This window comes from Battus philenor, unplaced genomic scaffold (genome assembly GCF_028537555.1).
Source record: "Battus philenor isolate CCGP_79_NKW_IND1 unplaced genomic scaffold, ilBatPhil1.0.hap1 SCAF_19, whole genome shotgun sequence".
Taxonomy (NCBI): Eukaryota; Metazoa; Arthropoda; class Insecta; order Lepidoptera; family Papilionidae; genus Battus; species Battus philenor.
The window spans coordinates 3,888,709-3,906,039 of NW_027181681.1; the positions used below are offsets into that span (position 1 = coordinate 3,888,709).

The 17,331-nt window shown below is 32.1% G+C and overlaps 1 protein-coding gene across 1 annotated transcript in view; it reads left to right on the forward strand.

The window, feature by feature from the left end:
* The window catches only part of LOC137921641 (atrial natriuretic peptide receptor 1), a 43,273-nt gene that overhangs the window by 14,207 nt on the left and 11,735 nt on the right, over nucleotides 1-17,331 (forward strand). Inside the window, exons 3-12 of the mRNA XM_068764443.1 lie at nucleotides 956-1,039; nucleotides 1,583-1,739; nucleotides 3,176-3,295; nucleotides 5,570-5,679; nucleotides 7,540-7,728; nucleotides 8,727-8,862; nucleotides 9,844-9,935; nucleotides 10,929-11,070; nucleotides 12,578-12,662; nucleotides 15,005-15,122. Coding sequence (XP_068620544.1) covers nucleotides 956-1,039; nucleotides 1,583-1,739; nucleotides 3,176-3,295; nucleotides 5,570-5,679; nucleotides 7,540-7,728; nucleotides 8,727-8,862; nucleotides 9,844-9,935; nucleotides 10,929-11,070; nucleotides 12,578-12,662; nucleotides 15,005-15,122 — 1,233 coding nt within the window. The remainder of the gene's footprint in view (nucleotides 1-955; nucleotides 1,040-1,582; nucleotides 1,740-3,175; nucleotides 3,296-5,569; nucleotides 5,680-7,539; nucleotides 7,729-8,726; nucleotides 8,863-9,843; nucleotides 9,936-10,928; nucleotides 11,071-12,577; nucleotides 12,663-15,004; nucleotides 15,123-17,331) is intronic.

The window sequence follows — 17,331 nt, forward strand, 5'->3', positions numbered from 1 at the left end:
ATAGTAGTTTGAAAGACTTTTTATGTGTTATGTTTGTTTTGTTTTTGTTTGTTGGATTGTGTTTTATTTTTTATGTTTTTATGTGTTTGTTATAATAGAGCTCGGAAATGATTTGCTCGTACTTTTACTTTACTATTTCTTCTATTTTTGTTTTTTTACTTTTTTAATTTTTCTATTTTTACTTACTGTATTAAGAATATTGTAAAACTGACTCGCAGCTATAAGTCGAAGGATCTTTATAGGGGAGTTCATTCTAGTTCTAGTTTTATTAAATTTGGCGCTTCTGTCATATCTAATGATCCTATAAAAACTTGAATTATTACTTTGTGAGATGTGATACCAGAGATCATAAGAGATGCGTAAAATAATATACTTAATAATAAAATGCACAAAGCGTGCATTATTTATAAAGAATTGCCACTGCTGACGAAATTCTAGAGGATGGGTAGAAAGGTCCTCATGTACCATAATACCACACTGCGATCGTCAACCCGCCTGCCATGCGCGGCGATTATTGTATATTCATCCCTTAGATATCTTTGAGGGAGGTTTATGCCTCGTAATGGGCGTCTGCCGGCTAATAAGAAGATGAGAAGAAATGATACAGAGTTTTTTTGCGATGTGAAATTTTAATAACAAATTTTAGGTATTATACATTATGTGTTATATTGCCCCAAGGCAAATCAATTCAACCTAGTTGATGTTAGTTGGCTATCTGTGCTAATAATAAGAGATTGATTAGATTCTACAACATCTTCATTAGTTTAAGTATAATTAGTGAAAACAACAAGCCAGATTGATGTTGAATAATTTAGATTAATTGAGCCTTGTCTTGTCTCTGCGGGCTGGTTTCCGCAACCAAGCGCCACTGTGCTCTTTTTGCGCAAGGTTAAGCCTTAATCATAAGCAAATAGGAAATAGAAGGTATATAATTTCTTTTGGTTGTTTAAAACAGCCGCCGTCAGAAGGAGAGCTAGCGGCTCCGGCGAGTGTGGTCAGTCGCATGCATCGACTTCGAAATCTAAGAAAAGGGACCCAAGTAAGTGCGGTAAATGCCTTTTATATCTATCACAATAATATCTTCTATCTAAAACCTAAAACTCAAGGCATTTACGGTCTGTAGCGCTTGGGTAGCGACTTGAAATAAAATAATGTACCAATTAATGTATAATTGAGTAAAACTTCCAAATTGTATCGTTTACATGAATAATTTTAATATTTAATTTTAATAAAAAAATGTAAATAATGATAAAACACGCTCGTAACTCTCGACTGGGAGAGGAAAATTTTGTATAAAATATTAATATAATATTAATAGCAAAAAAATATTGTAAGCAAACACTGGCGATACAAATTAGAATTAATTAAAAAAAGAATCGGCCATCTCTTAAAGAATTCCAGAGCATATCCCTTTCTATGGCTTGTTGAACGACTGTGAGCTTACTGTTAGTGAATTGCAATGTGAAAATAAACGCTACATCGGTAATTAAATCCAATTTTTTCGTAACGCAGTATTAGGTGCTTTACGGAAGTACGTTTTTTTAATACTTTTGTCGATATGTACATTGTGTTACAGCCGCAGACGTTATTCAACGATAAAGGAAAGTATCCAACGCTGACCAGGATGTCGTATTGTCAGTGCCGATTACCGAGGGTTTTCACCAGCGTCTTCGATCGCTTCGGATGGGCACACGTTGCACTTTTATTGGATAAATCCGACTTGTTCTCCCTCACTGTTGGTCAGTATATATTTTTCTTAAAAAAAAATATTATTTGTTACATTTTTTAACGATTTCGTAAAGACGAGTTATAGTGGTGGTTTCAACTCAACTAATATTGTTAGATTTGACGCATTCTTCCGATTACGGTATTACAAAATACCAACAACTTTACAAAGACCTTATAAGGAGCATATATGTTAATATTAAAATTAATTACAATTTCCACGCCATAACTTGAAAATGACTTTACCAAATTAATTCATATTTTTAATAAATATCCTAGCTTGTGGTTAAGGTATGAGCACACTTAAGCTATATTATATAACATTAACTTAATAATGTTTTAATTAATGTCGACGTGACTTATGGTTAGTGTTCCTCGTGGTTCCCACCGGTAACCAGTTTAAATCAGCAGGTTGGACTGACTTACCTTGAAACACTTGGTAATATAAATCATTGCCAAGTAGGATGTATTATTTAACATAAAAAAACACAATATTACATAGCGAAAATGCCAGTAGCAAATTGCGGTTAAATTTTGAAAGCTGAAAAGTAATAATTTAAAATGTAAATGACGGAAATATGTACAAGGTCACGTAGTTTCAGTTGTTTACTTTGTATTAAAAGAATAAAAATAAAAAAGGATAAGCTTTGGGTATTCTTTATTGTTGTGTACTAATTAATATTTATAATATTTAATATTAAGTTACATAGCAAAAATTAAAAAAAATATATAAATGTGGTGAATGTCTACATGGCATAGTAAACAAACGGATAGTGAAAGAAGTCGGACTTATTATTTAAAGCACAACGTATAACATTATTATAAATATACTTCGTAAGTTGTCTTGTTAACGATTTAATAGTTATATTACTGGTTGTGTGTCCCTTTTGTAAGAGATACACAGAAATATTTATTTTTAACAATGTATGCGTCTGTTAAAGGAACATCTAACTTCAATAGTAAGCAGACTTTTTTAGAATGTTCTAGGCTATTACTGATAGTTTTAATATTTAATTCACAAACTCTAAAATTAAAGATATAATGGGAGAAATGGTCGTCCTAGTAGTCGTATCATATTGTACGAATTACTTTTTTAATCATAAGATTTTAATATGAAAAATATTATCCAGTTGTTAACGTAGGTTAAGAATATAATTCATCATAGTTTTCTTCTTAATTATAGTAATCATTTTAGCTGTAGTACGTTCTCTACTGGACGTGAAGGTCTCTCCTATAAGTTTGCATTAGCATCAGTTGGAAGCGCCTTCCGACTACCTTAATAAAATCATCTATCCTTGGAATAAGATTCATCATCGTCACCCACCGGTTTTATGCTGCATCCAGCGAGTTTTCGCGATCTTCACTATGTCTTCGATTCACCAAGTGAGGACCTTGCCCACGCCGTGAATTTGATTACTGAAGTTTAATTATTTATTGTTCGTTTATGCAGGTAAAAGTTTAGAGTGGGGTCTTAGGAAAGAAGGCGTGTTGAAAGCTGTAAGAGAACTCGACGGCAACGAGAAAGAGTCCTGCGAAGCCCTCCTCCGTGACGTCAGCATGTATGCACGAGGTGAACGATAAACACGTTTATTTGAAAGGTGCTAATGTTTGCGCTCCGTGTAATACAATATCTTTTCCTTCGTTCAAGTAATGAAAAATATTGTTTATTCACAAGGCCTGTCGAAGTTGCTATATCATGCAAACATAATATATATATATATATATATATATATATATATATATATATATATATATATATATATACATATATATATGTTGATTAAACATTTATATTTTTTATATATATAGGGTCTACATAATTCGTCAATGATTAAAATTTTTTCATCTTATTGTTTCCTAATACTTTGTAAGAGGTTAAATATAAAATAATGCAGAAATTTGAAAAATTCCAAAAAGTAAAATGACTACACAATCTGCGAATTTGACAGTTTCCTATAAACTTCGCGCGTTAGTTCACGCGATACATAATAATTTATTTTAACGTTTAACAGCATTGGTCATCATTTATCTATGAAATTAATTAATTTATTTCCCATAAATTCACTATATGAAATGATTACTATATTATTACATTAATTTGTTTTTTTTTTTAAATGCGACAGGCCAAGAACTTTAGGCAGAAGTCTGTAGAGACAGCTAGTACTTTATAATTATACTATTTAATTAGTTATTTTATTTTATGGTATGTATACTACTTTTATATGGAATTTGTGTTAAATATATGTTGCAATCGGTGGAAAAATAGTTTTAGAAGCGCTTTTATATAGATTTTAACTCGATAGTCTGCAGCACTGCCTGAGTAGAATAGTTATAGCGGGGTTCCATTGTTGGATAAAATACATTTAACTTTGATGCTATATATCACAAATATGAATATAAAGTTGATACTTATAAATCTATTTAAAAAGTTAAAAAGTATTTTTGGAATTTGTGTCCAATTTAAGTGCAAAATGTATTTACGATTATAAAATAGATAAATCAAATGTTCAAGAAAATGTTACAGAGATTTAATAACAAGTAATCGCCATGAATTTTTTTTAATGCCAGTGTAATAAACCATCTGATAGCAAAAAGTATTGCGTGAGAATTTTTTTTCAGGAGCTTGAGGATTTTATACCAATTGAATTTATTTGATGTTAACAAAATCGCCATACACATTGCGGTTCTTAAATGGTTGGCGTTAAAGGATTGCTCATTCATAAAGTCTAAATTGCGTTGGATCTTTATTTATATGACCTCGATACGGAATGTATATATCTTCTGCTAAGTAGTTATTTACGATAGAACAAAATATAGATATATAATGTTTGTATTATAATATACTTGAATATTTTAAAATTAGTAGAAACATTAGGAAAAAAGAATCTTGGGCGTAGAAAGAAGCCTTCGATTCTAATTGAAAAAAAAACTACAGTGTGTGTAGTACAACGCGTGACTATTCCATAAGGAACTTTACTTTCTCTATGGAACAGATATGCGTTTACTTTATTTACTTTCGGTCGGGATTCGCGGGTTAGCAAGCGGCCGATAAAACTATATTGTTCAAGTGGCAACGACAAAACTAATTATAAATCTTAAAGCCTGGATGCTTTATCAAAAAACTAGTTTGCTCATGTCCACTTCGCGAAAGTAATGATCGCATCCTCAAACCTCTCACAGGTGGAATTTCTTAAAATCCGTACTTAGGTGACTTTTAAGGGAATATTCCTACCATGCTTGTGTTTCAGCCTTATGGTTCCGTAGTTGTCATAATGAATCAGTACATAGGTGGAAGGTGAATAAGTTAATGATCTTAAATCACGCATAACGTCATGCGCATAACACCTATGGTGATTGGATTAAAATTTATTCGTTGATGATGTTTATTAGCAGAAATGGTGGTAACCAAAACGGTATGGATGTTTGTGTACGTATTTTGGTTTTTTTAAATATCCACTACCAATTTGAGAAAACGCATGTAAAAGTTCAAAGTGTAAATCTGTATGTAACACACGACAAATAGGCGTTTTCGTCCGCTTTATTTAAGCCTCCGAAGTGAGTTCATCAAATCCACCTGAAGCAACTGCCTCGAGCCAGACCGAAGCATTGGGTCTGCTATATGGATTTCTTTTACCTTCACGTGTGGCAATCAGGCCACGCCTACTGTAGCCTGTGCTGTAGCTTAGAGGTGAAGGAAACGAGTTCGAGGGGTAACCCAGCTAACCTTACCTTCATCATCATTTAAGCCGTTGGCTTTCTGTTGCTGAAAAAAGGAGTCACTTTACTTAAGAATTTTCAGATAAAATTTAAAATAATATGAAAGCAAGTTGTGTGCTTATTATAGTGGTAATACTGAGCGTTCGTGGGTCCCTGGTTCGGGAGTTCCTGTTGGCTGCACACGCGCTTGGCATGACACGCGGCGACTGGGCCTTTTTGGATGTTGAGATCTTTCAGGTACGTCACATTTATTTCACTGTGACCAGTTTATCAACAATCATAACTTGAGTTTTCAAGTGAAAATACTAGACAGAGGAAAATTGCAGTGTATAAGTTACTTACATAAAAGAGCAAGTGGAAACAGTCAACACTTGATATACGATGACATTCGTACAATGACAATCAAGTCACAGGGTTGGAGCTAGTGAGGTTACGACCTTAAGAATTATTAAGCGAGTAAGGAAGAAAAACATTCAAATTACTTAAATAATTAACTATTTAATAAATAACGATATTTCAATAAAAGAAAAATTCAAAGTTTCTAAAGTTTTGTATATTGGACCCTAATAAAATTTTCCATTTTAGTATCTTTCTTTGGGTGAGATCTGTGAAATACATTACTTCTGTTTAAAAGGTCTAAAATGTACATAAATGCTAAAATAACAACGTTAAGATGGTATCCCTTTGAAAAATTAATTATTGTAATGACTTGTGATATATTCTCGATGAAATTTGGTTTGATGTTAAAATCGAATGTTTTCCCATCGGAACACTTATAATATCAAGAATGTGTTATCATGAATAATTTTTAATTTCTTTTTTCATTAAAGAATGTGTTTTTCGATACTTATTTCATCATAGCATAAGTTATCTAATGCTAAAGTTATTAAATGATTAATAATGAAGAAGTTACATATGTTTACATGAACTTGAGAATACGATCAAAATAGAGATATTTATCTAGAATAAAGATACAACATTTATAAGCCATACCGACTGTTGTAGCTTCTACAAGCTACAACAGTCGGTATGGCGAGTAGGGCTTACAATCAATACCGGGATTCTGGGATCCCGAATACTGATTTTTGTCCGGTTTTCAAAACCGATATTTCTGTGAAAATACTGGTATTTAGGTGTTACATTAGTTGATGATAATTGAATTTATGCACAATATAAATCCAACTTAAAATAGTATTAATTAATTACAATTTTTTTTAAGATATGCAAACAATTTGATTGTATTAAAATGTATATAAGGCACATTTATTACACACGGACGAGTATGGCACCATCGAGAAGCCGCAGTATCGGCATTATAAAGCGATTGTTTATGTTTTACGTCTACTGCCCATTGAATAAGCCTCGTTTATATAAATATAACTACATAAGTATGTAACACAAAAATTATTAAATAGTTTAGATTAAATTGTTTCATTTTGCAAATCAGCTGTAGCGTTTACAAGTTCAAATTGAAAGATTGATTGTTTATGTTTTTCAAGAGCATACTTTAATAAACAAAATGCAAGTTATTAATATTATTTTATAAATACTTTCAATTTAATTATATTTTTACTTCTTTAACTATATAATACCATACGAGCCTATTACATGTAAAATGTAACTTATAATTTAATATTGGATTGCATAATTATTTGTTAACAAGTCAATATAGCAGCTGAGGTAAGCAAAATTATTATTAGTATTTTGTTTATTAATGATACAGGTTTTAATACCGGTATCGCGGTATTTCAAATATCAAATACCGGTATTAAGATTTAGCCCTAGCCACGAGGAAATTCTTTGTCCTCGACTGTCTCAGATCATTAGAAAGGTGTAAATCGTGAGAGATAATAAGAAAAACAACACGCTGTTTAAGTAAACAAGAGAAACCTAATGATGAAAGTGGCAGTTGGCAAGCCATGTAGCGCAGGCGCCGCAGAATAGGACGTCTAATCACAAAGTGGATAGATATTGTTATTAAGATCGGAAAACGCTTAATGGAGGCCGCTTCCAACCGGTTTTATTGCAAATTTATGTGAGAGGGAGGGATATGCCCAGCGGTGGACGGCAGAAATGATGATGATAATTCTGTGTCAGGGCGGGTACTGGGGTGAGACGGGATGGGCAGCGGGCGACGAGCGCGACGCCGCCGCCCGGGCAGCCTACGAAGCGCTGCTCCGCGTCTCCCTCAAGCTGCCCACCGGAGACCGATTCGACGAGTTCGCGGACACCGTGCGCACCCGTGCCAAGCAACACTACAACTACAGCTTCTCGGACGGAGAGGAGGTAATCCGAAATTTTCATATTCATCGTTTTATATTTGTAATATACCTGTTTACGAGATTTCTCTTGATCGAATTAGGAATTACGAGATCTCTGGTCTTAAGTTCTATACTGGAATATGTATGTGTATGTGTGTGTATTTTCTAAAAACCCGATTTACAAAAATATGTTAAGTATGGAAATACAATATGTCATAAGTTTCTTCTTAAAATGTAGTAAATAACGGAGCATCGACGGCACAAAGGAAAATAGTTGTCTCGTTTATCTCTCAACACGTTGTTACGGTGTTAGTCGAAAATAAAAATCTACGAAACTGCGTTGTTTTAGAAGCGTGTTGTAATAAACAAAATCATTACAGCGATTGCGACAAAAGCTGACATATTGTAACACAGTTTTTATAGACGCTATTGAGGTTATTTTTCCGACATATAACTTTAAAGGAGTGAATGTATAGCACAGAAGTAGCAAAAATCTTTAGCTATTACACCTTTCCCAACCATCCTATATAAATCAAAAGTCTGTAACTCTATTGGATTCTTATTTTGAACATTTGTATAATTTCAAAAGCCATTGAGTTTTTACAGTATATACATTAATTGACAGAAAATGTACATATACATACAGTCCTTATAACTTTTACCAATCAAGTGTATAAAGTGTATAAAGACTTCAGTCGATCGAAGGATACCGTAAATGTACCTAGTGGTAACTGAATCTTGAAGAACTTGTAATGCTGTAGTACCTTGTACGGTCCATCGTAGGGTGGCATCAGAAGTGCTCGAACTATATCATTACGAACGAAACCGTGTGTCCGTGGGGTAAGGTTCCTTCGTGAAATAATTAAAATTATCATGATTATTTCGAATCTCCTAAATATTATGAATTCACCGAATGATATTTATAGTTGCGTGTTGATTTAAAAACAAATGATGTTGAAGTTAAATTTAGAATAATTTACTTTCTTAAATTATAGTTATCAATTTTATTTTTGTTATCATTAGGTGAACTTTTTTATTGGCGCCTTCTACGACGGCGTTTACCTCTTGGGTATGGCTTTGAACGAAACCCTGACAGAAGGCGGCGACATAAGAGATGGTAGAAATATAACCCGTCGTATGTGGGGAAGAGACTTTCATGGTGAGTATATTACGTGTATTAAACTTTTTTTATTAAATCAAGATTGATATATTTTATATAGTGGCTGGTTAATTTTTTGTATGATCAAAACAATGTATTGCACTCTATAATTGTTTCAAAGTACAAGAGAGAGAGAGAGAAGGAATTTTTTTCTGGTCTTTACTAGTTAAGAAATGCTATATAGACACATGTACTTTAAATGTATTTAAAATACGTATTTTATTCAGACACTAGCTTATTCAAGAATCCTTATTATTATTTTAATAAAGAGCATCTGAAGTGGATATCATGAACTAAAAACGTAGCGTGGGATGTCCACCCACATAGGGGATAGATAACCTTCTTAGAGACGTCTGAAGGCGCTGGATACTGGCCTCTTCCACTTCAAATCTATAGAGACCTATGTCCAGCAGTGTACGTCGTCCGTCTGAAATGATGATGATGATGAGTGTTAAGGCTACATTTATATTTCATCAGTCAATACCATTTTTTACATAATTTTGAGATCATCTTCATCATCAGAGAATTTTATGGTACTTTATTTGAAAATAGTGTCTATACATGTATGTCTATCAAAAATATATACTGGGACGTTAAGTAGGAAACGCAAAACCGAATCAATGATAACGAATAAAAAGGACATTAGAGAGCTCCTTACCTTTATGATGAAGACGGAAGAATGAATTTGAAATGTATTACGTGTTGTGTATCAATTTTTAATAATTAAATTTGTCATTTGCTAGTATTCCAAATTCAAATTAAAAAAAATTCTATTATTCTTATTTATTTATGTAAATTAACTTGAAAGAAATATCCGTGTATTACATATCTTTGTATAGATACGAATAATGTCAACGTAATACTAATTAGAACTAATTATTTTTTAAAAATTTCAAACAAATATAAAATGATGTTATAAAATGTTGAAGATGATTATAATTACCTTATTGGCCACGACCCTCGTAATTTAATTTTGTTCAGGCATCACTGGACACGTTCGAATAGATCCCGTAGGAGACCGGGATGCAGACTACGCCATATTGGATTTGGATCCGGTAACAGGAAAATTTGAGGTTAGATTTAAATATTTTTAATATTATTCATCTAAAACTTAACGTTAATATTTAAGATTATGTACTTCAAAATAATTGTGATCAATTAGAAAAAGTATTTAATTGCTTTTGGATAGTTACAATGATAATCAAACAACTATTTATTTAGCTTTTACTATTTTTATATATTTATATACCTGTGTATGTAAGAAATGAAAAGAACGCAATAACAATAAAATTACCTTTAGTACCTTTACGCGCAATGAATAAAAATCGTGATGGAGGAATTACAAATGATAATTATTTTTAAGGACTTACATAATAAGCTTTTCTGTTTTTTTTTAATATTTTCTTTTGACGTTTTACACGCATTCACAATTTTACATCATAAGATAAAGTGCGCGAATATGTTGTGTGGAATATTGAATATCTTAAGGTGTACCGCATTCTCGTACGAGTCTACAACATTGAACTCCATTCATTATACGGTATATTTACTTATTGATATCAAATAGGCATTCTAACAGTTACACATAAAATATGTTTAAATTAATTTCATATAACAAAATACAAAATTAAATATGTTTGCCTATTGTAGTCTTACACAACCCTTGCCATAATTATGATTGTTTATATCTAAACGTCAATAAATTAATAAAACCAAAGTTAAACCCCTCTTTAAACAATTATAAATCAATAAACGATCTATTGTATGTTAAATTAATTATGATCAATATTATATTTTCGTTATAGTGATTTTATAGGAAAAATTAATATTAAATTGTTTATTTTATATTCATTTCATGTTTCATACGTGCTTCGTTTCAGGCAAACCTTAATAATGCTAATCACGATCAAATCAATAACTGACTAATAAGTTATTTAAAATATCTCTGCTGGCGTTTATAAATCTATTTACAATTAAAAAGTAAGAATTATAAATGTTAAATAGAGTTTAATCATTTTAATACGAAGCAACGTTGGTGTAGACATACATTGATGACTTTTGAACAGGTGGTGGCGTTTTATTACGGCCTCAACGGTAGTTATAAGCCAGTAGCAGGTAAGGCCATTCATTGGCCAGGCGGTCGCCGTGGGCCACCTCCCGATACTCCACGCTGCGGCTTTCTCGGAACTGACCCTATGTGTCAAGGAGGTTAGTACGTAATAATAACGCAGTCTTAGGGTTACCCAATTCGCTGTACTACGCCTTAGGAAACCGCGGCAAGGCGGGGGCAGATGAAAAGTTCATTACTGAAAGAATAGAGCGGGCAATACTCCTCCCACGTACTTAAGGCGCAATGCAGCGATTTTAGTAGCGATATTCTTAATTATGAGTTTTCAAAAAAAAAATGTTACGAGCATACCATTTATAAAGTATTTTAATTTACACACCTTCAGCGTTCTATCTTTTGAAGCCCAGTGAAGCTATTAATGCTAATTTATTTATTTACACTTTATTATACAGTATAGATATTAACCAAAAACAGAAACAATTTTTATAAATTTTTTGTTGTCATTGTTGTACATGAAGCGGTCTTATCGATCGCAGCGATCTCTATCAGACAACCTTTGGATGGAGATGAGAGACATGAAGGAGAGGGCAATTTAGGGTGTACAACACTACTATACACACATACACATATACGAAAATAATTTTGTATACATTTAGAATTATAGTGCCCCTGGTCGGAAAAAAAGAGATCGACAATGCAATACAACGATTTCGGTATCACTATAGCAAAGAGTAATTGTTCATTATGCTTTTGATTTTGAAATATTTAAATTTACTTTTAGCTTATTTTTTTATAGATATTTAATAACTCTTAAATAACTATAATCTATTCAGTGTTAATCCGGGATGGGCTATTCTTTCTTATAATATCACGGCAGCTGAAGCCACGCCTTCTTTAGATTACCGCTTCGTAGTTCTTGCTATATTGCAGAATTTAAATCATGGAAAATTATGACGCCCGACTAAGCCGTAGAGTTTAACAAAGTTTATTAAATATATTTGCATAGAAAGTGTACCTGGACTTCTAATGAAGTTTGTAATAAAATTGCGAGGATAAGTTTTAAATAAAATATTCATCTTTGTTACTTACTCATTATTTTTCCATCTGAATAATGTACAAATGGTAACAGTAACAGCTTTAAAGAAGCAAACACCTTATTTGTCAACTAAAAGCTTTAAAACATCTATTTACAATCTCCTGTACAAAGTAATTTATCTGAAATACACACACACCACACACACATACACACAAACTTGATCTTTCTTTTGAAATATGACAGACCAATAACTTCTGGCAGTACAAAATCTACAGGGACAGATAGTAAACAATAAATATTTTTTTATTATGTATATTTTAATCACATTATTTATTATTTCCAACTACTGATTTTTGTATGTCCTTAATTGACATCAATTGAGATACACATATACTCCCCACTCCCTCTACAATCCATCTGCCTTAATATCGATATTTAATATTTTATTTTTGAAAAATTTAATATACGTTAAAGCACTACATGAATATTCACTATATGTTATTTTCAAAAGCGAACTTTATTATGGTACTCTCTTTATAAGTTTGCTGTTGTGTTTAGATAACATATGTAAAGTTTTAACTATAAGTTTATGATGCTTTTCACGCTGCTAGACACGCAAACAGTTATTATATACTGTTTTATCGGATTGGCGTTGTTTCTAACGTTCGCAGTAACGGCGGCGTGTATTGCTTACAAGTAAGTATCTATTTACATAGTGTTCGTATCGTGTGTACGTATTACGTACTTATTTACGTAACCGGTTGACATTTTTTTAAAACAAATGAGTGATATTTGAAATTCAAACAATATAATAATTGATTTAATCATCAAATTTTTGGTAATAAACGATATGGCCAGTCATGTAAGTATAAATTATAGGAAAATTAGCTTTTACAAAATTAACCTCAAATATTCGTTACAACGGCGCAGTGTCATAATCATGTTCATTTCAGCCATAGGACGTCCACTACTGTATATGTTTCCCCCATAGATTTCCAATAGGACCTGTAGGAAGCGGCCTGCGTCAGGAGTCTCACGACGACCTAAACCAGATGTTCACCTTCTGGGTGTAGGATAAACACTGCGCTTACTGGTCCGAGGTTTGAATTCCAGAACCTTAAGGGTTCAACAGTTATGTACATCGAAGCGTTGTGGTGTTTATATAACACCGCCATGTCAGTCCGAGTGTAAGAGCAGATCACGAAGGTCATGTTATTGAAAAAGGATGAGGGACAGAAAGACGTTATCCATTCGAAATTGTTTACTGTCGCAATGAAACCTTTTAGCTTCTGAAATAAAAGAATTCTTAATTAATTTCAATGAAGAATATATCATTGACCTTGGGTATCATATTCATCGTAATGTCGATGTAGGAATTAAGCATGAGGTTAGAACACCTCAATATAGTTGCGCATCAAGTGTGCATTTAAATTAAAAATCATTAAATTTTAAAATTAAAAGAAAACTATAAATTGCAAAAATAAATAACATTAAAATTTTAAGTAAACATGAAATTGTTTGCATAAACTTATTTTATATTAAAATTATAGTTATCTTTTCTGCAATTAATAAGCTATAAATGATTTAAACATCTGGTAATTCAGTCGATAATATTTGTAGATCTCTTATTATAAGATAAATATAAGAGATATCAAATTCCTTTACAAAGTTCACACTCCAAACAGAATGAGAGAAATTCCAGTTCGTTGTTTAAAATTAACATCGCGGAGAAAGTTTTCCGATAGAATGGCAATGGGTGTGTAGATTTACTTTATATTAAAATGTATCTTTACATTTTACGAGATTTTAAAATTAGCGTACATCGTATTTTCGCACCTTATTGTCTACACAATTAATATTAATCTAAGCTGTATTTATCATTGTTAAATCTATAATGAAATTGGCCTTGACTTTGAATAATGTTTTATCATAATAATATACACAACAGCTTATATTGATTACAATAAGATTGATTTTGAATTTTAATTAGGAGAAATTTTAAAATTTTGTTATGTGCGCACGTGTTAAAATAATGTCCATTTATAAGTTTTAGTTTTGACTTAGGGACGTTTTTTTATAAAGCAGTGTCTAATGTAATTACATAATCATTACACGCGTCATGTTTTAGACAGTAATCGCGATGTATGTATACACACACATATATATGTATACATTTTTATATACATATAAATAGATATTTATATATATATATACTGTAAAGCATAGGCCTCCCCCAAAGACATTTATAGGTTGATATACCGTAATCACCACGCTGGGTAGGCGGGTTCGTCATCGTGTGGTATTAGGATACGCAAAAAACCCCGGTGTCCATCAACTGGCAATTAAAATAAGTTTAGAAATCTGAGCAGTGGCAAACTTATAGTATTAATATACAAGTTGTGAATTATATAAAATCGATCCCGGGAATCGAAACTGCGACTAGTGTTCTCAAGTGTCAGTCTTTTACCGCTGAGCAAATACAGTTCAATTCACTAAAATAATTTAAAATATCCAACTGTTTTTTAAAGGTGGTAATAAAACCATTGTGGTATTTTGCCCACCACGTAACAGTAATACCAAATATGGTATAATTAATGCACTAAGTGTGAATTCCCGGGTAATCGAATCTGCGACCTAGGATCGTGTGTCTCAGTCCTCTAGCACTGAACTACCCGCGCTCACGAACACTGTTTTAAAATATTTTGAATAAATATTATATTGTTTAACTATTAAATATTACTTTTTTTTGTTATTTAAACTCATATTTTATATCATTATTTAAATCAAAATATTACCATAACATACTTTTTTAAATATTTATGACAAATATAACTAGCAGTCTTATTAAGTATTATATCTTTATAATTAATGTCTATATGATTACATGTAATAGACTAAAACATATATTTAAATATATAATTAATTTCAGCATATAAATGTTAGTGGATATTGAGGTTGAATCCAATAAAACATGTTTTATTTTTGATCGATATTCCATTAACACTCACACGATGTTGTAACGCTTTCAATTTGTTCAGACAAGCGCGTATCGATGCGGAAATGAACAATACGGCGTGGCGTGTGCGCCCCGAGGAGGTGTTGGTGGAGGTGGGAACAGGACTTGGTACTAGCCCGGCTTTGCACAGTCTGAACGAAGTCTTGAAGGTATTCATTTTATATTATTCTTATCATTTTAAGTCACAGAAGTGATTGACAGATATAGTAATAACACAGCGTTATGATATGAAACGATATAACCAAGCAAAAAATATAGCAAATTGAAATGTCAGTGGACAGACCAAAAGCGCTGACAGATGGCCGATGAGGCTTTCAAGTTCTGGAGCGGAGACCACTGACTGGTAAGCGCAGCGCATCACATCCTTCCACAAGGTGGACAAATGACCTAGTTAAGCACATCGGAAAATGCAAGAGGCAGGCTTGCTTCTTACCGGTCTCATTTGATGGAGAAATACATGACGGAGGTCCAGCTGTGGACTCCCTATGGCTGAAGTGATGATGACGATGTGATTCTGCACCACTATAATAGATTCGTGGTATACAAATTACAGACATGTTTAGACCTTAGATTAAATTTACCTCATTATTATACGGAGGTTGTATTATAAAATACTACGTACAATGACTTCTGGTAGTAGATTGTCCAGTGTGCTGAAAAAAGCAAAATTAAGATATAATCGCAGAAAAAAATAAAAATATTTTGCAATTTATTTAGTATAAAAAATATATATATTGTGTAATATTATATATGGAAAATAAAATATTATTATTATTAATAATATCCTCGCTCTTGTATCTGTCGGCCAAGAGTCATATTACAAATAAACATGAATAATTTTATACGGAGAAAGAGTTAGGTTTCGTAAATAATATCAAATTAAACGGAGCACGTATTACATTTGCCCCATTACAAAGCGACTAACAGCCATTATTTCGGAATAGTGAATACTTTGAAAGCTTTATGTTTGCCGTTGTACATATGAAAATATCTAGCGAATTTAACTACAATGTAGTATGATTTATTTTTTTTATATATAATATGTTTTCTTGATCAAGTTTAACGTAATCCCTTAGTTATATTTTTTATGTAAATAAATTCTATTTGAATAAAAGTAAAAAGGTCGCTCGAGTTGCCGTTTCTGCCCATGGGCGCCCATTGCAAAAAATAGGCCTCCCCCAAAGATCAAATGAGGGGATAAAAAGGTGACCCACAAAAAAATTAATAAAGGGATAGAAGTATTGAAGCAATGAAGAAGGCCATGTTCGAAGCTTCGCTACGAGATCAAATCAGAAATGTCGAAAACTCTCGGTTGGCGCGAGTAGGCCGGGCATTAGTTGGGCAGATAATTTAGCCAAGGTAGTCGGAATTCACTGGATGCGGAGAGCGCAAGACATTTGAAGCATTTTTGATACCTTTGGCGGAGTCCTTGCAGTGAGCATTTATCGGTTGACATGATGATGATGATGAAATTAAAGTAAAAAAAAAAACGCTGAAAAAGTTTCATGTTTAGCTTTTGACGACCGACAGCCCTGGCACATTTTAACAAAGTTAATTAAAAAGTTATTAACAAGTAAGATTAAGTTACCAGATTACTGCCATTTCATTAAAATTATATATCGTAAAGTATGAAAATTTTTTTTTGACACATTTGATGGAAGTGGCTTTCTGTTTATAACAATATTTTGTCTATTGTTTAAATGGTTGATATTAAAAAAAATACTTTTATGAATGTTGATTTGTTAATGGTTATGTGTCTGTAATACTTAATATTCATGGGATCAGCAAATATGTTATTATTGAAATTAACTTTCACATATACTTCTATATATATATAAAGTTATAAGTTGAATTTACCGAAAATTTCGACAATAGTGAAAGGAAAATGCTTAGTTATTGATCATAGTGGTTAAAGTTATTAAGCCGTCACACGAAATTGAAACTAGCTAGCGAGAAAGTTAGCAAATATTAATTACGTTTTAAGCTTTACCTACGAGACAGAGACGCTCCCTTGTCGAGTTTAAGAAACGCGAGATATGTGAATAATTTACACTCTACTGTCAGGGTTTATTTTACTCTGGATTTTTAATTAAATATATTTAACCTACAACATGCTTGCATACATTGCATTAATTATACACTTTACGGTACGTTGTTAAATACGTTTTATACTTGATTATAAAATACATGACATAATAGCGTATACGAGGGCCAAACTGAAAGTTTTTAGAACTGGCAAATTAAAAGCATTATATTAAAAAAATAAGTTTAAATTTTGAAAATAGAACTCTTTACCAATAATATTGAGTATACATTTCATTCATTTGTCATTTGTTTTACGATTTGGCG